This window comes from Oncorhynchus mykiss, chromosome 27, assembly GCF_057628025.1.
Source record: "Oncorhynchus mykiss isolate SJ-2025 chromosome 27, ASM5762802v1, whole genome shotgun sequence".
Classification (NCBI taxonomy): Eukaryota; Metazoa; Chordata; class Actinopteri; order Salmoniformes; family Salmonidae; genus Oncorhynchus; species Oncorhynchus mykiss.
Genome location: NC_143048.1, coordinates 24,237,925 through 24,263,607, shown reverse-complemented (window position 1 = coordinate 24,263,607; position 25,683 = coordinate 24,237,925). Strand labels below are relative to the sequence as shown.

Genomic DNA, 25,683 nt, shown 5'->3' with positions numbered 1-25,683 from the left:
CATAGAGATGTGTAGTGTAGAGAACTTAGAGATGTAGAGTGTAGTGTAGAGCACTTAGAGATGTAGAGTGTAGAGCACTTAGAGATGTAGAGTGTAGAGTACTTAGAGATGTAGAGTGTAGAGAACTTAGAGATGTAGAGTGTAGTGTAGAGAACATAGAGATAGATGTAGAGTGTAGTGTAGAGAACTTAGAGATGTAGAGTCTAGTGTAGAGAACTTAGAGATGTAGAGTGTAGTGTAGAGAACATAGAAATGTAGAGTGTAGTGTAGAGAATTTAGAGATGTAGAGTATAGTGTAGAGCACATAGAGATCTAGAGTGTAGTGTAGAGATGATAAAACACATGTATAACATATTAAATGATCAGACATTTAACACAAGTCGGGGTGTTACATTTTCATGATCCTGTGGCTAATGGAGAGAAATGTCTGGTTTCTGAGGTTAAAACATTTCCATTAAAGCTTGAATAATGCTGCTGACCTTTAGCTGGGATCACTTCAAATAATGGGAAAAGGCTGCTGTGACAGGATTATGAAGACAGAATGCTACATGCTAATAAATTAGGTCCTGTTCTTGAACATGCCTATCAATTTCTCAAATCAATGTCAACATCCAAAGGCTGTGTCTGATATCTTAACATGTGTGGAGTTGAGCTATGAAAAAAAGACTAATTCAATCAGGATCACTAACAACTACAGTACATCACTCACCACATCACAGCTAATTTCGATTAAATACACTGCTCAGCTTCAATTGAGAGACCAAGGGGGTGACAATATTTAAGAAATATCAAAAGCTCTGGATCTAGAAGCTGAGTTGAATAGAGGATTTTGAAGCGAAGTTGAAGTACAAATACAACAACCATATTCACTCCAGGAGTAACAGTGCAGGGCCAAGGGAATGGCTACTGTCACAGCACAGAGTAGGGAAAGGATGGTAGCCACCTTTATGGGTTGAACCGTGTTAAAACTTCTTGCCAACAGAAATATCAGGTAAAAGACGATACAGCCCATTTAACATTGATATATTTTTATTAAGACAAGTACTCTTCAGATTTTTTTTGTAAAAATGTTTTATGAACCAATACAAAATATGTATGGGAACATGAGGAAACCTTTCTTTACTACACAGAAATGTTGCCCAGGTACAGAGAGACTAAAGATTTGACCTCAAAACAACTAACTGGGGCAATGAACAACCAAAACGTTCTAGGCATCCAAACATCAAAGAAATGTTGGGGGTTAATCAGAAAACTTAACCACTGCAAATATACCACCTGTTGTTTGAAAACATCTGAAAATGTGACTGACACGCATCCTACTCAGGATGTTAATACACCATTAGAGAGTATCTAATGCTAGCTAAAGGCTCTATTCAATCCGTATTGCAGAAGTTCAGCGTTACAGCATGATTGAAATTGAAAGGGAACGTTCCTGCGTTAGAAGACTGCATTCACCGTAAACGATGTATATGTCAACTCAATCGGAAATTACCTTTACATTAATATTGCACAATCCGTAACAATACAGATTGAATAGAGCCCTTAGTCTCCATTTTGTTTGGTGATTACTTGTCCTTTATGTCTGGGGAAAAAACAGACGATACATTTTACTGTGGATATAAGGTTTTATAAATAACAACCCTTGTATTTTAGTGGACACCGACTGTACAAGTGATATTGTCTGATTAACACCTCTAGTTCTTTCATTGTGAACTAGGTCTATACAAAATAATAGGTAACATTTAACAGTGCACCATATATTAAGAACACAACATATACAACTGAGAAAAAAAGATATATCTTGTGATTTTATAACTTTCTGAAATGTGTAGTATTCTTGGGGGGCATTCGCTTTGCATTTCACCTGAGATGCAAAACACAAGATTCAACATGAACCTGAGAAAGTGGAAACACATGGACTACATATCAAATACACTCAGTGGCCAGTTTATTAGGTACAGTCATCTAGTACTGGGTCAGACCCCCCTTTGCATTCATATCAGCCTGAATTCTTCGGGGCATGGAAACGTTGTTCAATTGGTATCAAGGGACTGAACGTGTAAGGGACTGAACGTGTGCCAGGAAAACATTCTCCACACCATTACACCCCCGCCACCAGCTGTACCGTTGACACCAGGCAGGTCGGGGCCGTGGACTCATGCTGCTTACACCAAATACTGACTTTGCTATTAGGAACCTGGATTGGCAATGTTTTTCTACTCCTCAATTGTCTAGTGTTGTTGATCGAGTGCCCACTGGAGCCACTTCCTCTTGTTTTTAGCTGACAGGAGTGGAAATCGGTGTGGTCGTCTACTACAATAGCCCATCCATGACAAGGATCGACAAGTTGTGCGTTCTGAGATGCCGTTCTGCAAATCACTTTTTAAAAAACCTTTATTTAACTAGGCAAGTCAGTTAAGAACAAATTCTTATTTACAAAGACGGCCTACCACTGTTGTACTGCGCCGCTATTTGCCTGTTTGTATCCCCCCTGTTAGCTTGCATGATTCATGCCATTCTCCTTCGACCTCTCATCAACAAGCTGTTTTTGTCGACAGGACTGCCGCTGACTGAATGTTTTTTGTTTGTCTCACCATTCTCCGTAAACCCTAGACACTGTCGTGCGTGAAATGCCCAGGAGGCCGGCCGTTTCTGAAATACATACCATGCTCAAAGTGGCTTAGGTCAGTCGTTTTTCTCGTTCTAATGTTCAATCGAACAGTAACTGAATGTCTCGATGCCTGTCTGCCTGCTTTATATAGCAAGCCACGGCCACGTGACTCACTGTCTGTAGGAGCAAAACCATTTTCGTGAACGGGTGGCGTACCCAATAAACTGGCCACTGAGTGTATACTGAAAACAAAAACAACACTTCATATGAATCTCTACAGCGATCACTTCAATTGTATCCAGAATAAACATTGATGATTAACAAAACAAAAGCAAGTTCAGAACTAATCAATAAGCTTTGAGATTAATATTGATTTGCACATTTCTATGTGTTATACTGGTATCGGTTATGTTCTGCATCACACTCAAGCAATTCAATGAAATAAACATCAGATCCCCAGGACTGTTTCGCTTGTTTTACCTTTCCTAAAAGTGTGGTGAGCCTTGACCACAATTACAGTACATACCTAATACAATAACCATACAAATACAACCAAAATGTACTTCGTAAATAAATTAAAGAAACTATTTCGGCTACCTTATAAATTCTCAACGGACAGAAATAGATCACCCGTAAATAAAATCATTAATACTACTTAGCTTGTTTGTTATGGGGAGCTGTTTTTCAATAGAAGCTGCCATTATCATTCAGTTACGATTCCAAATATTCATCCAACCTGAAAATAACTCCAGCTTGTTATTCCAGTTCTTAGTATTGTCTGATTTATGAGTTACATGTGAATAGAGAGTGAGACCACCACTACTGGTGTAAGGTAGCACGAGATTCATATACTAAGATATAGTATGACACTGTTGACATCGTACTGTATACCCTTTAAATAAAGGAAGGCACTGAATTTAGTCCTTCACTCTTTTTTTTTCATCATCATTATGACATATTTAAAAGCAAAGTAAGGCAGTGGCCGTCCTTTTTCATGAATGTATTTGGAGTTGTTTTGCCAGTCACACCGATATATCCAATAAATCCACTGACTAATGTACCGTGGAAAGATAAAAGCAGGAACTTCAGTATGCATTACAGGGATTCCACAGCAATCTGTACATTTACTTTAAAAGCGGAAACATGGAAACCATGCTACTCATTCCCCATTCAAAACTTCTAGGGGATCTTCAATAACTTATGACTCACAGACAGCATTAGGAATGCTCATTGAGCAATAACCATTAGTGTTCTGTTACATTTCTAATTTGAAAACAAAACATTAAGTAATGCAACAATTATATAAAAGTGTGTCCTAATATCCATAAAATATACAATTGCAGTCAAAATAATACATACAGAATTGTGTACTAGCTAATGTTTGAATAGAGACAGAAGAGTTTTTAATTAGACATCATTACAATTAAAACATCTTCAATCTAAAGTATAAGTAACATATTTTCTTCCCTTTTCATACTGAGATACAGTGTATTTCTCTCAATAGCAACCTGAGCCAACAGACTAGTTAAAGGGAGGGTTGGTTCCCCAGCTGGCAGCCTGCGGCCCGAATTTGGCCCACGGGTGGTTTTATTTGGCCCCCCAAGTTTTCTGAGCATAAAATGAAAAATAATTAAAATATATATATTTTGGGGGAGGTGGGTTCATTGTTGGACATAAGACTGACTATAAAAATTCCGGGAAATCAGCTTCAAGTGATTTTAATTTAGAAAATTGGATCCCAATTAGCAATGCGGGGGATGATTAGGTGGTCATGATGGAATGTGGCCGGGTTGGGAATTTAACCATGACACAGGTGAACACCCCTACTCTTACAATAAATGCCATGGGATTTTGAATGACCACAGAGGCAGGAGACCCGTTTTAACGTCCCATCCAAAAGACGGCCCCCTATGCAGAGCAATGTCCCCATATGTAAACAAAGTTTGAAATGATTATGTTTTAGTGAAATATTATTATTATTATTAATTTTCAGTTATTATGTTCCGCCCCCCCCAACTATCCGCTCAAGAAGAAATTGGCCCGGGGCTGAATCTAGATGATGATCCCTGGCCTAAGACAGCAATAAAATAGGGTTTGAAGGTCCTTGTAAGGTTTCTAAATATACATTCAATATATTCAATTCAGTATATGATAACACAATTGAACTTGTTTTATCTGTAGAAGAGTATTCTTTCAACTAGAATTGAACCTGTGTTGAAAACACTGGGTAATATATGCACTGTATTTACACACATGTACAAGCATTACTATTACATTGGTCATTTACTGATCATTAAGGGTATGAGTATGAGGACCCAGAGTAAACCATATTGTGACCTTAACCCCACACCTAGTGACCTCATTAAGAGGTTTGAACCTCTTAGCGTAACAGTTAAGACAACACAACTCAACAAGTCTTATGACCATGGCAGCAACTTCAGTCTTTTAACCACAGAATAAAAAATAAAAGTGATGTTTCAGGATGTCAGCAGGAGAGGTCATATTTATGATTGAGTTAAGAGGGACAGTATAGTTTGATATTGATAAGAGTTGTTTACAATAGGTTTCAGCTGGAAATGACTAAAATGTATAGTTGGCTGCTTCTACAGTACACAGCATAGAGAGAGAGACACACAGAGAGCGAGAGAGAGGGTGCTTCTAAAAGCCTGGTACACAAGCTAAGATGGATCTGCAGGACAACAAGAGAAGAAGTGCTGTGTCATCTCCTCTAAAAGATAACTGTAGCAAAAAGGAACTGGTGGAGTCAACAGGTTTGGGGGGGGGGGGGGGGGAGACAACAATTACGAAAGAAATAGAACAAGGCACAAAATTGTCTGTAAAATAATTGAACTGTACAGAATGGGACCCAGCAGTCCAGGAGAGGTTGGATGGGAGAATCCACGACGAAGCAATGAAGCCTCCCACTACTCATCCACTCCAATCTTCCTCTCCTCTTCAATTCTCATCACTCCTCTCCTTTTCTCTTCTCCTTTCCCCACTTCTCTTTCCTCCTCAGCTGCACCTTTCGTCCTCCACCTCTAACCCACCCCTCCGGCCCATTCAGAGTTAGATATAGTGCTCCTACAGGACCCCCCACCATAACACCCCCCTGGCCTCTCATCATTAGATGTAGTACTCCTTCTTCTCTTCCGTGTTGTTGTGTCCCCCCTCTGCATTAATGATGGCCGTGTCTGCATCTGCTGCGTCGTCTGCCCCTTTGGCTTCATGTGTGAAGTAGGTGCCTGCAACGAATAAACACATTCATGAACATCCCTGTTGGACTTAAATGGATGATAATGAATCTCTACAGCTAGTCCACCTCTAGGTCTATGAATGATCAATGATAGTGTACACCAGTTCATCTCAAGCCAGTGGAAGCATTGTAACAGCCAGGGAACCCAGGTGAGCCGTTATACCTTTGTGTCTGGCGAAGTAGCGCCCCAGGACGATGAGTGCACAGAGGATAGCGAACATCACCACGGCAACCACGCCTCCGATGACAGCGTGGTCTATCTTCTGTGGCGCCCCATCGCCAGCTCTGGAGTCTGGAAACAAGCCAATCACAGCTTCTTAAAACAATGACCGCCAGACCCCTTCTTTGAGCCAATCATAGCTATCAGAGCAGTGACTGCCTTCTGATTCAATCACAGAGCAGGAGACGGGCAGTAGCATAGTAATGTACAGTGTACTCAAAGTCACAAACACTTTTAGAAATCGGGTAACATTTGCAGCCAGAAATACAGGGATGAAGCAAGACTACATTTGTCAACTTCTACATAGAACCTACTATAGATGTCCATGGTCAAAGAGTGACCCACTCAGGGAGGTGGCTGTGACTCAATACAGAGTGACTACTGTCGTATTCAATACAATTCCATTAGAGCTATTCTGTTGAAGGTGTCTTGTTCAACAATGAAGGACAACAATGCATTGTACAACGTGAAGCAGTGGAGTGTTTTCAGGTCAAATCAACATTGAAATGTATGATTAACCTCCTCCCACTCAGTCACACCTTCTCTTCCCTTCCTACTGTGGCTGTATGGGCTGTAGAACAGAACAGAACAGAATAGCCCACTTCATTGCAGTTTCATTACTTTTTCTGCGTACAGTTGAATTGCACTTCTGAATGATATGATTCAAACTACCAAATGCAAGTCTAATGTATATATGTATGTGTGACATAACGACCACTTCAGACCCCATGGCCATTCAAACTGATACTGCACTGCCGTGAATGAGGCCTCAATCTTTGCCTATCTTTATCTATGTCATTTATAAGTGTCATTGTCTGTGTGTGGCAATGGACATTCACAACAGGATATGTACCATGTCAATGCATTTGTTCTCTCCGCTTTAAAATAGAATGAAATCTGGCGAACTCCATGACACTGTATCATAATTCCAAATACCTCCTTATATTCAACCAAAAAGTGGTTGTATAAAATGTTCTGAGACTGTTACATAAAAATGATATACTTGACATACCCCACAATTTAAACAGAAACATTCCAGGGAACTGTAAAATATACTCTGATTTAAGCAGTAATATCAGGAAGTTATAGACCTCAATCATAGAGAGTAGACACAAGCACGTAATAAATCTGGCCCGGTGTGCTGTCCCCTCTCGCAGAAATACATTTCCCTCCCAGGAACCCACAGTGGATCGTTGTCCACTGTTTAGTCCACTGTTTACTGTTTAGTGAGATTTATACATCTGCTAGCTACAAAAGAAAACGGCAAGGCATTAAATCTCCAAACTTTCCGAATTTTCGGCACTTGAGGTCTACAGATTAAGTGTGGGGATCTGTGTCAGTTGAGACTGATGGAAGAGTGAAGAGGAGAGGTGAGAGAAGGGGTGTTACTTTACTGCCTGAAGGAGAGACTCCATTTCCCATCAGTCCCCTCCAATCATGAACTGAAATTGGATGGTTTTGAATAAAGATTATGATTAGGAGAAAGGACTTTCTTTCTGAATGCGAATGATAAAAGCCTAAAATGTCTGACACATCCTTAACTTGAATAGAGAGTAAAGACACACTTCATTGGCATTTCCTCTTCAAAATGGACTTACCTCCACCAAGCAGAGGCAGAGCTCACATACTGTAGACACAGACTAGAGTGTCATTGGCTGCTGCTAGTTGTATCTCAGGCAGGATGAGCTGAGCTGAGCAGAGCATAGCTGTTTGTTTCCAGTATCAGGGACATCTGGTAGCACAGCACAGCACAGCATGCTCCCTCAGGAGAGGGAAGTGCCCATGCTCCATGCTAATGAACATCAACACGCTAAATGGACTGAGCCGAGGAGCCTTGTCATGTCCCCTCCCTCCATCGCCCTGCCACGCCTCACCCCCACCTCACACCCCACCACCTTCCATTTGACACCTGAACCAGACAAACGTCTGGGAGCACAACCAGCCTGCCACAGCACACAGAGGGGGAAATGGAGCTTATTTTCACACAAAGAAGTAGGCCCGTCTAAAGCATTGAACGTACCTAAAAGGTATCACAAAATATCAACTGGGGGACTGTAAAATCTATAACCCATCTCTAATGCCCAATGGCTAGATGAATGACATATCTGTAACGGAACCATCCCACACTGTTACCCTGTCTGGAGTCATTCAATGGTTCTGCCATTTAGTTCAGAACCACATTAGCGGCCCTTTATGGCCTTGCACGTAAACTAAATTGAATTTTGTAAACTAAATATGGATTTGCTCTAACATTGGGCCTTTCCCTCCCACATAGTCCTGCTATTGGCTGGGGAGCTGTGACATGCCCACACCTCGGTCCTGACAGGATGTGGCTGGGGAGCTGTGACATGCCCACACCTCGGTCTTGACAGGATGTGGCTGGGGAGCTGTGACATGCCCACACCTCGGTCCTGACAGGATGTGGCTGGGGAGCTGTGACATGCCCACACCTCGGTCCTGACAGGATGTGGCTGGGGAGCTGTGACATGCCCACACCTCGGTCCTGACAGGATGTGGCTGGGGAGCTGTGACATGCCCACACCTCGGTCCTGACAGGATGTGGCTGGGGAGCTATGACATGCCCACACCTCGGTTCTGACAGGATGTGGCTGGGGAGCTATGACATGCCCACACCTCGGACGTGACAGGATGTGGCTGGGGAGCTGTGACATGCCCACACCTTGGTCCTGACAGGATGTGGCTGAGGAGCTGTGACATGGCCACACCTCGGTCCTGACAGGATGTGGCTGGGGAGCTGTGACATGCCCACACCTCAGTCCTGACAGGATGTGGCTGGGGAGCTATGACATGCCCACACTTTGGTCCTGACAGGATGTTACCGGTCGAGCTATGACAGTCCACACCTTGGTCCTGACAGGATGTGGCCAGGGGAGCTATGATATGCCCACACCTCTGTCCTGACAAGTGATGGCTGGGGGAGCTATGACATGCCCACACCTCGGTCCTGACAGGATGTGGCTGGGGGACTGTGACATGGCCACACCTCGGTCCTGACAGGATGTGGCTGGGGGACTGTGACATGCCCACACCTCGGTCCTGACAGGATGTGGCTGGGGAGCTGTGACATGGCCACACCTCGGTCCTGACAGGATGTGGCTGGGGGACTGTGACATGCCCACACCTCGGTCCTGACAGGACCAGGTGAATTTATGGGGGAATAAAGAGGATTTGTGGCCGATGCCCACGTCGGTTGGCGCAGCACTGAAATGTGCTCTGCTGGAGTGGAGGGGCCAAATGCTTTATGGTTCCCTCTCTCTCTGTGTCTGTTCTGGAAGGACTAATTACACATAACCAGGTCACTGGTGGAATACCCTAGCAGCCTCGCACTGACTGACTAACTGACTAGCTGACTAGTTGACTGGCTTAGTGACTGACTGACTGGCTGACTGGCTTAGTGACTGACTGACTGAGTGACTGCCTAATGACTGAGTTGACTGCCTGACTTATTGACTGAATGACTGACTTGGTGATTGACAGACTGACTTTGTGACTGACTGCCTGACCTATTGACCGAATGACTGATTTGGTGACTGAATTGTAACTGGGGATCAGTTTGTATATCTGTCCCTTGGCTGATTACATGGAATATTGATTTCATTAGTCATACTGGAACACCCTCTTGTGAAAACAGGCAGGCGGTTTGTATGCCCACTGTGGATTTACAGATGTAATTACACACATTTAATTGCAATGCTGACTCTTGTGAATTGATGGAAAAAGCTCATGATATATTAGGCAAGGGGGAAAATTCAATCTCACCCTCAATAGAAATACAGTGCATTCGGAAAGTATTCAGATCCCTCGATTATTTCCACATTTTGTTACGTTACAGCCTTATTCTAAAATGGATTAAATCAATAAAAATCCTCAGTAATCTACACACAATACCCCATAATAACAAAGTGAAATAAGGTTATTTGACATTTTTGCAAATTTATGGAGAAATAAAAAACAGATATACCTTATTTAGGTACAGTAAGTATTCAGAACCTTTGCTATTAGACTCAAAATTGAGCCAAGGTGCATCCTGTTTCCATTGATCATCCTTGAGATGTTTCTACAACTTGTGTCCTTGAGATGTTTCTACAACCTGCAGTAAATTCAATTGATTGGACATGATTTGGAAAGGCACACACCTGTGCGGTCTGACAGTTGACAGTGCATGTCAGAGCAAAAACCAAGCCATGAAGTCGTAGAGCTCCAAGACAGGATCGTATCGAGGCACAGATCTGGGGAAGAGTATCAAAACATTTCTGCAGCATGAAGATCCCCAAGAACACAGTGGCCATCATTCTTAAATGGAAGAAGTTTGGAACCACCAAGAGTCTTCCTAGAGCTGTACGCCTGGCCAAACTGAGCAATCGGAGGAGAAGGGCCTTGGTCAGGGAGGTGACCAAGAACCCGATGGTCACTCTGACAGAGCTCTAGTTCCTCTATGGAGATGGGAGAACCTTCCAGAAGGACAACCATCTCTGCAGCACTCCACCAATCAGGCCTTTATGGTAGAGATGGAAGCCACTCCTCAGTAAAAGGCATATGACAGCCCGCTTGGAGTTTGCCGAAAGGCATCTAAAGACTCTCAGACCATGAGAAACAAGATTCTCTGTTCTGATGAAACCAACTCTTTGTCCTGAATGCCAACGGTCACATCTGGAGGAAATCTGGCACCATCCCTATGGGGAAGCATGGTGGTGGCAGCATCATGCTCTGGGGATGTTTTTCAGCGGCAGGGACTGGGAGACTAGTCAGGATCGAGGCAAAGATGAACGGAGCAAAGTACTGAGAGATCCTTAAAGGAAACCTGATCCAGAGCGCTCAGGACCTCAGAATGGGGCAAAGGTTCACCTTCCAACAGGACAATGACTCTAAGCACACAGCCAAGACAATGCAGCAGTGACTTCGGGACAAGTCTCTGAATGTCCTTGAGTGTTCCTGCAAAAGATCCCATGGCACTTATCGTAAGAGTAGGGGTGTTAACCCCGGTGTCCTGGCTAAATTCCCAAATCTGGCCCTTAAACCATCACGGTCACCTAATAATCTCCAGTTTACGATTGGCTCATTCATCCCCCTCCTCTACCCTGTACCTATTCCCCAGGTCGTTGCTGTAAATGAGAATGTGTTCTCAGTCAACTTACCTGGTAAAATAAAGGATAAATTAAATTAAAAAATTAAAAACAGCCCGGACTTGAACCGGATGAAACATCTCTGGAGAGACCTGAAAATAGCTGTGCAGCAACGCTCCCCATCCAGCCTGACAGAGCTTGAGAGAATCAGCAGAGAGGAATGAGAGAAACTCCCCAAATACAGATGTGCCAAGCTTGTAATTTCCACTTTTAAATTTCAGACTTGATTTATCAACCCCTACAAAAATGTTAATTGATTATAATCCACTGTACAGGATAAATATGGCAAAGGCAGGCTGGACTGATTTGAATTGAGCCTTAGATTTGAAAGTGTCTTTTAGGCCTGTGAGGTCAATCCTTTATGTGTTGTTTGGAACAGGGTTGCAACTTTCACTGGGGACGGGGCCTACTCTTTATTTCACTGATGTAGCTAACAAGGTAACAGCTGTTTGACTTAACAGAAAAAAATGATTTATTCTCAGTGCTGAGCTAGTAGTGTAACTGACATGGAACGTTAGCTAATGCCTCATCCCCCCTCGACTGAAGTTCTGTCTGAAGAGAATGAACTAGAGCTAGCTAGTAGCTACCACAGCCTGTTCAGCTCTAGCCTCTAGCTATCTGTCAGGTAGCAGCATCTAACAGCTGGTGTGTGTATGGAAATGTTTTGTAGCCTTTTTGTCCCGTTTCAACAGAAGTAAATTCACTTTGAATGGTAATCAGTGAATGGATACAAAGTTCCATCTTGAGTTGAAAGCTAGGTTACAGTCTGGGATCTGCGAATAATGGTCATTTCAATTATTGAACCATTGATTCTATTATTGGATAATATAATGTATATATCTACACATTCTTTGTCATGCCTCATTTGAGCAGGATCAGATGGTGACAGGGGTTTCATCAGAGTCATACATCCAGCGAAGACCAGTCTGTGACGGCTCTGAGGTGAACTTGAAGATACAACACTGCATTCTCTTTGCAGCAAACAATGGACAAGCAAGAAGCTTCAAAGATTTGAACTATTTTAAGAAAGTCTGACAAACCTCTAAAGTTGAATTCCCGACGTTATCAAGGGTTTATAGAGGCTTTTCCCGATGACACAAAACATGACAGACAAAAATGTGAAGAAGACCTGGGTAACACTATTGATGAAGATGAAAGCATACAGATATGTTTGAATGTGCAGTCATGTTCATATAATCCCAGACATAAATTATTGCAAGTTAAGACCATCCATAGAACATACCAGTGAAAATGAATATCATGCACTCAGAAATGAAAATCCTCTGCTGGAGGTGTAAAACACAAAAGGAGACATATTTGCATATGTTATGATCTTGTCAAGGCTGGCTGAATTCAGGCTTCTCCCTGTTTTTGTTTGCTTGGAAATGTTGATACTGGAGTCTGTTATCAGAAGAAACTGTGTAACCTAGCATTTATGGTGGCTAAGAAAAGCATTGCCATTAATTGGAAGGTTGGTTATCCTCCCAGAATGTCACAATGGATGGCAGAAATGTCAAGTTATGCATCATTAGATTTAATTTATTACAAGATTAAGGGTATATACTGTGAAACATTCAGAACGTCTGGGTGCCTTATATGGAATACTGTATGACAAAAGGGGTCTGTATTTTAGTTGAGCAGTTGCATATAGATATTTTTTTTCATGGCACACGAGACAACTGTCTGATTTGCGCCTGTCTGAGTGGACTAATCCATTGAGGAGGCCGCGTGGATTCCACGGTCCAAGAATATGGGGATTGTGTCTCAGATGCACAAGGCACAGCTCTCTCCCGAATGCGCTCTCTCCTGCCATTTCATGGACATTCATTGTTTCTTAACTTCATTGTGTGCAACTTCATTGTATGTCTATCAATTCCCCATCACATACAGTACCAGTCAAAAGTTTGGACACACCTACTCATTCCAGGGTTTTTATTTTTTTATTTATTTTTACTATTTTCTACATTGTAGAATAATAGTGAAGACATCAAAACTATGAAATAATATATATGGAATCATGTAGTAACCAAAAACATGTTAAACAAATCAAAATATATCTTATATTTGAGATTCTTCAAAGTAGCCTTGATTACAGCTTTGCACACTGTTGGCATTCTCTCAACCAGCTTCATGAGGTAGTCACCTGGAATTTATTTCAATTAACAGGTGGGCCTTGTTAAAAGCACATTTGTGGAATTTCTTTCCTTCTTAATTGAGCCAGTCAGTTGTGTTGTGACAAGGTTGGGGTGGTATACAGAAGATGGCCCTATTTGGTTAAAGACCAAGTCCATATTATGGCAAGAACAGCTAAAAAAAGCAAACAGAAACGACAGTCCATCATTTCAAGAACCTTGAACATTTCTTCGAGTGCAGTGACAAACACCATCAAGCGCTATGATGAAACTGGCTCTCATGAGGACCGCTACAGGAAAGGAAGACCCAGAGTTACCTCTGCTGCAGAGGATAAGTTCATTAGAGTTCACTGCACCTCAGATTGCAGCGCAAATAAATGCTTCAAGGAGTTCAAGTAACAGACACATCTCAACATCAACTGTTCAGAGGAGACTGTGAATCAGGCCATGGTGGAATTGCTGCAAAGAAACCACTACCAAAGGACACCAATAAGAAGAAGAGACTTGCTTGGGCCAAGGAACAAGAGCGATGGACATTAGACTGGTGGACATCTGAGATGTTTTTTATTTTTTAAATTCAAAATTTTTGGTTCCAACCAAACCAACCTTACTCCGTCTTTGTGAGAAGCAGAGTAAGTGAACAGATGATCTCCGCATGCGACTTTCCCACCATTAAGCATGGAGAAGGAGGTGTAATGGTGCTTTGCTGGTGACACTGTCTGTGATTTATTTAGAATTCAAGGCACACTTAACAAGCGAGGCTACCACAGCATTCTGCAGCGATACGCCATCCCATCTGGTTTGCACTTAGTGGGACTGTCATTTGTTTTTCAACAGGACAATTACCCAAAACATACCTACAGGCTGTGTAAGGGCTATTTGACCAAGAAGGAGAGTGATGGAGTGCTGCATCAGATGACCTGGCCTCCACAATAACCCAACCTCAACCCAATTGAGATGGTTTGGGATGAGTTGATGACTGCAGAGTGAAGGAAAATCATCCAACAATTGCTCAGCATATGTGAGAACTCCTTCAAGACTTTTGGAAAAGCATTCCAGGTGAAGCTGGTTGAGAGAATACCAAGAGTGTGCAAATCTGTCATCAAGGCAAAGGGTGGCTCCTTTGAAGAATCAAAAATATAAATATATTTTGATTTGTTTAAACACTTTTTTTGGTTACTACATGATTCCATATATGTTATTTCATAGTTGTTATTCTACAATGTAGAAATAGTAAAAATAATGTAAAAAACCTTGAATGAGTAGGTGTGTCCAAACTTTTGAATGGTACTGTATATCACCAGTAGTAACCTACATTTACCATTAATTCCCATAATTTCTAATCTGCAATGTTTGTTAGGTTATGGTAATTTCTGTTAATGCATTGAATATATTATTATTACAGTAATTTAACTTCCTCATTGTTGGAGTGGACATGTGTTTTGTAGAACTCACAACCTATGCTACACTTTTGAAAAAAAGCTTTTGTTTATTTCTTTCCATTTCGAGTTTTGTCAATTTATTCAGCGTCTTTTGTTTGAAACGCTCCGGTCAATGTTGATTACAAATATTGAAGTTGGACTAGTCTACCTGGCCTGCGCTCAAATGTAGGCCTATAAATGTGCCCATTTGGGGATGTCTGATAATATTTCTGATTGTCTTAACTCACCACCACTAATGAGCTGTGGAGCTTCTCAATGTAATCTTTCTTCACCTCAAACAGCACATAAATGAAATCTGTTTTTATAATCAATTGAGAATGACAGTATTTGTATTTGAAGAATATTTCCAGCTCTCTCCCTTTCGATAACCACTCGGCAAGAAGGTGAAAAATGTAAAGCTCTGATCCAGTGGAAACGTCATAAAATACCTGATTACTTCTAATCCCTTGCACTAATAGCCTACAGCTGTGTCTGTCCCGAGCTCATCGGCGCGGAATATTTAGTTGTTTATATTTTTACATTTTCTCCCCAATTTCGAACCCCAGGCTGTAGTGACGCCGCAACACTGCGATGCAGTGCATTAGAACACTGTGCCACTCGGGAGGTCGGGCCCAGAATATTTTATACAATGCTTCAAGTTTGCTAGCATGAGTTTCTGGGTGACCCAGTTGATAGTTGATACAATGTTTCAAGTTCGTTGCAGACAGGCCATGTGTAGCCAATGTGATTCATTGGATTTTTAAAAAAAATCAGGATATTTTCTACCTGCAGGCTGCAATGTTTTTATGTATTGGCTGTATGTACGCTATTTTACATAGTTGGCAATGGCAATAAAAGTTACATTTAGATTTGTATAATTTTCTTTTCGATTTAGATAGAATGTAGATTTACCACAGGTAATGATTTTGAGATACAAATACTTAAAATTGAAATTAAACTGTTCCACGAAAATGTGCATATGAAAATCTAAACTGGCATGAAGATTGGTAGAAATGGTAAGGGTTCCTAACTGCTGGTGTAGCCTATTACCGACAACTTCAGGAGCGTAATTCTGTGAAGACCAGCAGCAGCGGGAGAAAGTTATTTTCTTCTGGTTAGGCTATCTTGATCTCTGACTCCCTCTTGAGTAATTTGTGTGTCTTAATGATTTAATCAAACAGCCTGCTAGAGATTCAGAAACAAACTTGCTTTATCAATTCTGAACAAAGCAGTGAAGATTCGCAGACTCAACCATGACATTTTATGGAGATGCGTAAATACAGGTGAAGGACTGATGGCAACAAATAAAATCTATGAATGGAGAGTTGACTGTGAACTCTGGACCATGGGATGTTAGCAAAAATGTAGTTTGGGAAACTTTGGTTTGACAAAACAAGCTTCTCAACTACACACAAAAGGATACTGAATGCTGCCTGCTTCTACCGTGTTCCTTTAAAGTGTTTTTTTGGGGAAGGTCATGGCTAAGGAAAGTGATTGACTAGCTAATGGAAAAGATATTCCAGTGCTCTACCCTGCTCTCACAGTAGCAGCTGTACCACATGTTCCGGTGGACAACGTAACCAAGACTCTAACCTACTCAGAAAGAATATTAGAGGAACTGAGTTCTCTGAACTTCCAATGCCGTATATTGTTACCCTTTGGAGGGTCAGCAGGTAGACAAACTAACACACCACTTCTGGTTAGACATTCTCCTGCTGTGCATGTCAACCTAAGAATGTTGAAAGGGTTCATAATGGGTTTTGAGGAATATTAAATCCATCTGTGCCTGTTTTCCTTTTTTACCTCAAATATTGCCAAATATGATCTTCTAACATTAGCTGCTCAAGATCTGAGAAAAAGTTGTAACGTTTCCAAGTTAAATATCCATATTTCAAGTTAAAATCAGGCCTATATGAGAAAACCATCTTCATTTAGTATGACACTCTTTGAACATCGTCATCCTTGCACAATACAACCTATACACACCCCTGGGGACCAATTAGAGTGGACTATTGTACAGACTAAATTGGAGCTAGTGGCTAATTTTCTCCTCACATAAATGGATTTATTTTTTGTTGCTAAATCAAGAAAGCAAAGCACACCCATTACAAAGGGAACCAATCTGCTATTATGAGTCAACATCATTTGCATATCAAATAAGCATTTAATGTTAAGCCTCAAAGGCTAATGATATACAAGTGTTAAGTGTTTGCATTAAATGTTTGACAAATGACTAAATGTTTTATAAACAATGAATTAACGCACACTAACTGTCTGAATCAGTAGTGTTAGAGCCAGGCTTGATGTGCATTCTGATTCAAGCCTGGCTCTAACACTATTGACTCAGACAGTTCATTTATTGTTAATCCCTATGCAGTGGAAACTGACCTATTGCCTCTACCATTCACTTCTCTTCCACATACAGTATATTTCATAATACACTAGGATGACTTTACTTCAGCCCTAAATGAGTACATTATGATAAGGTGCCATCTGATTTCAAAGGTGCTAAACCATGTGGGTATATGTATCCAAAGGATTCACTCAGTCAAAGCCGTGAACAGCTGAATGATTCACATGTCTTCTTGCTTCTGTCTTAGCACCAGGAGAATCAGCATAATAAAGTCACACTCTGGTCTGCCTGCCTGTATGCTTATCCGTCTGCCTGTCTGTCTGCAGAGCTATCTTTGGCAGTGATTCAGCAGCACAATGAGGTGTGCCGAAGTTAGGCACTGTAGAGTTTCAACGTCAGAACATGGAAGACTTCTCACTTCCACTGTAGCCCATTAACTCAGTGACATATTCAGGATTCAACACTATTTAGTGACACCATGTAACCTCGCCTTGGTGTGGTTGGTAACACTTAACATGGCTATATTTTCTAACAGATAGGACTTAGCTCATACAGTAAGATACTGTTAACCATTCTGTTAACCACTAACATGTATTATTGTTTATGTTATGCATTGTTATGACAGTAAAGACAGTTCAACATTTTGTAGAACATTTGCTAATGTTTGCACTGAAGATTACATGCACAGCTTGAAGGCACACCCACGTACTTTTGGAAGATGAAGAAGCCATACTCTATAAGACAGTGATGAAACATATCAGAACACACAAAAACAACTGTGAAAGTATCAACGTCCACTTACAGTAAGACAGCATACTTTCTCTAGTTTCACTCCAATACATTTCAGCTATAGTCAATAACAATGAAATTGCCTCACAAAACAAAGCAGAGGAGAGAAAAGTCAAGGTCAAGTGTTCCATTCATTCCTTATTCTTAGTGCCAGCTAAACTCAGATTGACTCATTCATTGTTGATGAAAGGTCCTTCCCTGGAGTAGGATCAATTTAGCTGGATGATAGTGGATACGCTGTGGTGGGCTAGCATCCTTGCAGCATACAAACACAGGCTTGACGGAGATCTGTGTGGTAGCAGGCAGCATGACTAGTGGCCTATCTTTGGCGCTGTATACATAATATACATTAAGACAATATAGAGCCTGCAGCTGAACGGGGCACTGTGGATACCCTACATGCGGAGGACTTAGTGCTCCTCCAGCCACTGAGCCTGTACATCTGGATCAGTTGTTAAACCACAGGGTTCTGGAGATCTCATTTAACTGAACAGGATACTCAACATTTACTTCTTACAGTTCATTTATTCAACATGCACACCGGCACAATGTACAGTACAGGAGCCCTGTCAAGTGGTTTGAGTTTTCAATAGAGATCATTGTGAATGGTGAGAAGTGTTTCTGTCCAGATGCTTCTCTACTCTCTACTCTCTCCAGCCAAGGCGAGGTAAGGAGGGGGTTAGCAGGAGATTACCCAGGATATGATGTCCCTCCCTGGGATCATCTCTGAATGTTTGACGAGTGAGGGCTTTACCTCAGCAGACTGCCTTTATACCCCTTGAGATGTAGAATCAGAATGACTACTACCCCCTCACCAATAGGATCCAGCCTGCCTGCACAATACCAGAAACCACTCTGTTTAATAATGCTGGCTGAAATCTATTCACGCCAGATCCTCCATAAAAGCCATGGTGCCTGGAGCATTGCATTAGGTTAGCAAACCAATCAGAGAGGCAGCACTTATGAATTAGGATGGGCACTGTACTTGTTTGTGTGCCATTTTATAATAGTAAAAAATATTTTAAAATAAATTCCCCATACATTTGTGAGGTGGAAGACCTTCAGGAAAAAGACGATTGGGTAACCCCTGCACTCTCAGTCTCTTTACTTTAAAAAGGTTAATACAGCTGCTTTAAAACCTACTTTTTAATGCACTTCACAATAACCTTCGGTTAAGTAAATGTTGGTGTACCTATCGTTGACAGTATAGCACTGAAAAGAGGTTAGGCTTTATCACACCCATGACACAATGCTTTCATAGATTGTGGCTCATCTCTCCCCTGAACTCCGCAGGGACTTAGTCCTACATCTTTTATATAGGAACACTGAAAAGGTTGACAACTCTCCAAGCACCCCCTTTCTTTTTCTCTTTGTTTATTTGTTTGTTTGTTTCTTCCTTTCTTTCTTTCTCTGAGATAGAGCAGTAGATACAAAAGGTGGAGGGCTGGCCAGCTCTACACCAGAGATGTACAAACGACTCTGTGGTTTCATGCTTTACCATGGCATTTGCTCCTCCTCAACACAAAACCATATTTAGGCCTTGAACCACTGGCTCTATAGCCTGTTGCTAGGCTACACCAAGGATATGCAAAGAAAAAATAAAAACACTTATCAAGGAGAGAAAAATCTAGCAGGGCATGAAAGCATTACACTGTGGAAATGAAAAGCTACATTCTACATGAACTGGGAGCCACACAAAGAGGAAACGGTGCATAAACAACTTGTTCAGAATGGAACCCCACAGAATGTTTCCCTTAGCTTCATAAAGGGAAGTGGAGAGGCCACATGGAGGGATGGCTGCTTGTGTGGATCAATGGAAAATGGCAGCTTGAGAGCTGTATGTTTACACATTCATTTGGATAACACCATTCACACACATCACAGGAGCGCACTGTGTGGTGCTCGGGGCAGGGAGGAACTAGCTTAAGTAGTCCTCGATTTGTTCCTAACAGGAATCCCTGTGAAGTCCAATGAAGAGTTCTCTAAGTACAATGTAAAGCTATGGTACATAACATTATATTTCAATCTCTATGGGCCTCAGGCATACAAGGATATTCTGCTCATGACACTCATGTTACCCTCTGTTGCGAATATTCGTTTTATACTTGAACAGAGTAAAATGCCAACAGAAGGTGCGGTTCTGCAGCTTAGAGTAATGCAATGTGACGCTTTGCAGGCCAGGTTAACAAGGCCCCTGTGACATGGTATTTAGAAGAGTAGTGAACAGCAAGAAAGCTCTATTACATCCTACCAGCATGCACTGCAGAAATCATGTCAAACCCCCGTCTAAGTCCTGTCTCTCGGAAATCACTGAGGAGTTATGCAAACGTCTCCACTGCCGCATGCAGTAAGCTGTAAGTGAAGAATAATTGGTATACAATGAAAAACACAACACACCATTTTAACAACCACCTGTTTTTACAAATTGCATTCTCACTGTAAGTTGGCTGACACCCATGGGAGTTGAACCCCAATACTATAACTACAGTATCATCTGTGATTCTCTGTAGAGACCATATAAGATCATTCAACAGTCTCCTCAGAGTTTTGTCCTAATCCAAGGACAATCATAAAACATCAGACATACACATGTAGGATCTTTTGCGCCAGTTTGGTACAGCAGGAAAATAATCCTGCAGCAACAGGGCATGTGAATTAATATATAGATTATAATTAATGAAAAAATGAAACAATTACAAACTTCTGAAGCCTTTTTAAACTTCGAAATACACTACAGGATGAAAATGTCCTGCATTGCATGAAGGTTCTCCTGCAACAGGGTGAGCAAATGAAGATCCTACATCTGTATAAAAGTACAAATACTGGGACACATTATAGTAGCATGTCATTGATACAGAAGATCCTATACAGAAAAGTTCCCCCTCTTCTGTGGTGCGAAATATTCCAAATGGACAATAAAAAAAACTTCGAAATAGGGGCTAGACCTCCTTCATATCACAGACCACTCACTCACCTTGTAGACCTGATTGTGCAGTTGATGAGACACTCAGACTCTCTACTCCCTCTACTCAGACACACAAAATGGCCTCCGGAGCTTTCCAGCACCAGCATGAAAGGGACCTGATTACTTCTCTAGTGCCTGAGTGGAAATCAAACAGCCCATACTGTACCACCACCCACCACCACCTCCTCCACTGTAGGAGCCTGCAGTGTGACATGCCATGGGACATGTACTGTACGTATGGTACATCTTGATGGGCTGGCTTTGAATGAATTGGGATGACTTCATGCTAGCTCTGGAAGTACATTGTCAGCTATGCAAGTGCATTTGCCCCTTCCCTGTGTGTTAGTAGATAATGAAAGCAGGACCTATGGAGTACTTCAATAGCGTAGATTTTCATTCAAACGTTTGAGGGAACTATGCTTGCAAATATTGATAGAAATCTGGGTTTAGCTGGCAAACAACAGTCCAAAAAAATATAAAATAATGAATGGCAGTTGTCAATCCTGCAGTTCCTCTGCAATATAAATACCATATTTAGTTATCTCTAAATGTCACCTCCCGATGCTGCCAAGTACTTTTGGCCAACATTAGGCTTCAATAGACATTTTAAAAGCCCCAACCCATCCCAGAAGTCCCATCCTATTTCTCTCACTGCCAGTTTATCAGAAATGTATTATCTTCTAAATGGACTTTCTCTCACTGATGAATTAATTTGGCGATCCTAGTACATTGTCTCCATGTGTCCTTATATGAACAAACCTGAGCTATCTACAATGCAGGAGAGACAGATTTTTGTTTTGTTTTTGAGTTTATTTGAACAACCATATTATACACATTTTTTTGTTTTACCAATAGCAACACACTTCTCCCATAAAAGTGAAAAGAATAGGAACTGAGCTACATACAGTACTGTAGAAGATCCAGCACTAAAATAATAGGAACTGAGCTACATACAGTACTGTAGAAGATCCAGCACTAAAAGAATAGGAACTGAGCTACATACAGTACTGTAGAAGATCCAGCACTAAAATAATAGGAACTGAGCTACATACAGTACTGTAGAAGATCCAGCACTAAAATAATAGGAACTGAGCTACATACAGTACTGTAGAAGATCCAGCACTACAAGAATAGGAACTGAGCTACATACAGTACTGTAGAAGATCCAGCACTAAAATAATAGGAACTGAGCTACATACAGTACTGTAGAAGATCCAGCACTAAAAGAATAGGAACTGAGCTACATACAGTACTGTAGAAGATCCAGCACTAAAAGGTATGTACAAAGGTGGGCCAGCTGACACTGTAAATAAACTGACCTCCATCCATATCATAAGCAGTGGCGACCCATCATTCAGGCCAGGTGGGCAGTTATTATTATTATTATTATATTTTTTGTTGCCTGTTTTGCATGATATTTTGGCATTAATATGTGTCACATATCAGTTTGCAAACATTTTTTTTTAAAGTATTGAGCTAATAAAGTCACATACAAACATTTTTTGCTTTCACTCATGGGGACACTAAGTCACCACAAAATGTAAGGGAGGGCAAAACAATTCAAGCCCCTTGGGTGCTGCCGTATATTTACATTAGAAGTGCCCATCCATGAAGGCACAAGGTCATTGGCCACAGATAAAATGATGTCAAATCACATTATATCTACCATAGCTTTGATTGCAACATCTTAGCTAGCAAGCTAGACAAGTAGTCATCATCATGAATCAAATCGACAATCTACTGGCAAATACTTTTCAATCATTGTCATATGAAGAGAAATTATAGATAAAACGTATCGGTGCTCATTGGACATTACACAAAGTCAGACAGCTAACGACAACATCAGATGAGCTAACATTAGTAACCTAACCAATTCTCTATAGTATTAACTGGTATACGACTCCTTGCCGTTACTCAAGTTATAACGCGTTAGTTGCTTACTGGACCCTGGCAATCTGTGTGAAATGTTAACTAGTTAACGAACTAACCACTATCTGTGAACTAATGTTTTCCCTCTACAGTGTGTGGTTAATTTTCAGAATGAGAGAATTAGGTGAAAATGAGGCGTTGTTTGTTAAACAAGTGGATTCAGGGATCAAGTGTAGCTGGAGCTGGGCCTGGTTTAAGTGGGATGCCACCATAGAGTTGAAAGGAACACCACACACTTTCTCTCTTTCTCACTTGTTCAATACAGTGGATGAAAAGGGTTATGCCAGGTGTACTCTCTGCCTGAAAGAGATCAGTTTTGCCAACAGAGGGTAAAAAGTGCAAAAAGTGTACAATGTAATAATGTGCAGTTTAGGCCCAAAATATTGTTTTTGTGGTGTTGAACTTGACAGTAATACTTGTGTGAGTGAGGAGGGTTTATTTCATTTTTTACTCAGTGAAAGTTATTTTTGCACACACTTGATCGATGTCTACAGTACTACAGTGGCCACTATAATAGAGCAAAAATAGAATGCATGGTTGTTTCATTCTATTACTACTTCAAGCATCCTATTATAAAGGCTGTCATGATAACTGCAATATCAGTGTATTGCTTTTTTCTCAAGACTTGAGTGTCATTTGCAGTAAAGTCTAGGCAACAAATAACATTGGATTGCTTCCTTTCCGCTGACAGCCAGGTGTAGCCGTGGTAAGAGTTCACTCCATGGTGCTGAAAAGAAAGCTCTGCAGTTGGGACAATTGTCTAGGCCCTAACAGTTTGTGGGCACCATTTGTCACCGTTATAGTGCAGTTAATGTATTGTTTAGTGTTGTGTTGTGTAGTTGCTTTGCTGGCATGCATCTAAAAAAATATATATAGAGTTTGCCAAACTCTTTATATATATATATAAAACGGTCAATGTTTCCAGGCCTACAAAGATGGATGTGATTGTGATTTGATGGGGGAGATGTAAAGGGCATTATAATGTGAATGTGATGACAGCGTGCGCAGGTTGATATAAGGCTGCATGGCGATGCTGATAAGATAGCAGAGAGCCAAGCGACCAACATGTCTCCTCCATCCTCACAGATCAAACATGTGACAGGTGTCACTGAAAGCACAGTGTAGGTCGTCCGCCATTTCACCTATCAGCAGGACAATCTGATTAAGACTGCCTGCCCGCAGTCTCTCCCTCTCTCTTCCTCTCTCCCAAACTCTCTCACCCACTCTCTCTTTCTCGTTGTACAACACTACTGCAGACCCACACAAGCAAGCATGCACACACGTACACACAGGCGAGGGGTGAGAGTGAACAAAGCGTGGACATACAGTACCTTGGGTGTTGTCTAGGTTCAAGGTGGTGGGTGCGGGGATCGTGGTAGGAGCATCTAGATGGAAAACATACAAAATAAAGACATGAATAAGAAATAAAGAAAGTGTGAGAAGCCATTAAGGATGGGTTCATGCAAGTATGGAAGTAGCAGGATTGGGAAAGTGTCAAATCTCTAAGTAACTACTGTAGTACCACTATAGAGATCATGATTTAGGTTCTGTATTGTATGCTGTGTATGTTTTTCCCTCAGGAAGGACGTTGCTTTTCCAGAATTGCCTTCTTCATCTGTAAACTGTGTCAACGCATCATTGATGGCTTTTCTAGTGATAGTGAAGGCAATATCAGAGCATAGATAATGCATAGTGCGTGATATCAGGTCATTCCCACCTTACTTAAACCTCTACTCATCAACAATAGGCCAAAACGTTGGCATGAACACATCAAATTTAAAATGTTGTATACTAATACCGTAGTTTGAAAAACAAACTTAATGTGTCCAATATTGCTCATAAACATTCAACGGGTAGTTGGGAAGTCATAAATGAACATATTAAGTGATTATTTCCAGTAATTAAGTTAAGCAGTGCATTAAGCAACTCTGGCACACTCCCTGCAGTTCTTCTGCACCCCTTGCAACAGTAACAGACTGATAGTGTACTGATGAGGCCTTTCATAACACCACAAACAAAATAATGAGAATGACAAAATGGAGGCCAATACAGGTATGCAGCGGTGCTAAGAGGCTTGAAAGCTTCCCTGCCACAGGGAATATCTGCCTGCTTTTGGCACAGAGAGAGATAGCGCCGGCCCCTTGCTGGGGACAAGTCACAGCGGGAGAAATTGGCTGGCTGTCTCCATGCCTTTACTGTCTGTGCCCATCAGAAGTCCACAGTAGGGGACCACACACTTCCAAACTAATGATAAAACATCAAGGGCGGCATAATGCCGCTGCTGGGGAAGGAGGGGGAAAGGGGAAGAGAGGTGAGGAAGGGGATATCAGGAACAGATTCTCCGCAAACAATATTTATGGGGGATTTCTTCTTTCTCTGTGACCGAAGGCGGTCTGATAGCTGAAATGTCAGAGTCTGAGAAATAGGGTATGCAGGCCAGGGATAAGAGGCTGCCACAAAGGCCTGGATGGGATGTGGCACATATAATAGTCTAGCAAACAAGTATTCTCCATGGGCAATTTGCAGGCTGGATGACTTGGCTCCACATTATGATTGCTGAAATATGAATATATTTGAAGGGGGCATATTTTCAGGGTGCATTTCTATTTGTAAGAAAACTGAAACAACATGGGAGAAATTGTTTAACTATGCCCTCTTAAACCTGGCAGCTAATAAACATGATTTTCTTCACCTTTTAGCAATTCTATATACATTGCTTTATATGCACAGTTGCTTCATCATTGGGCAAAGGAGATTTCTGACTCAAACAAATACTCCATAAAGTACTACAGTACAACCATGTCCTCAGATGGATTTTTCAAAACACATTAAACTATGTTTTCTCTTGACACTGTATGACTGGGTT

General features: G+C 41.4%; 1 protein-coding gene across 2 annotated transcripts in view; it reads right to left on the bottom strand.

Moving 5' to 3' along the window:
* Positions 1-1,011: 1,011 nt before the first annotated feature.
* The window catches only part of cadm1b (cell adhesion molecule 1b), a 178,117-nt gene continuing 153,445 nt past the window's right edge, over positions 1,012-25,683 (bottom strand). For both annotated transcript variants that reach the window (XM_021588090.3, XM_021588089.3), the window contains 3 exons: positions 24,149-24,202; positions 6,028-6,156; positions 1,012-5,853 (listed from right to left, as the gene is read on the bottom strand). In XM_021588090.3, the coding sequence (XP_021443765.1) occupies positions 5,735-5,853; positions 6,028-6,156; positions 24,149-24,202 (302 nt within the window). In that variant the 3' untranslated portion in view covers positions 1,012-5,734. The remainder of the gene's footprint in view (positions 5,854-6,027; positions 6,157-24,148; positions 24,203-25,683) is intronic.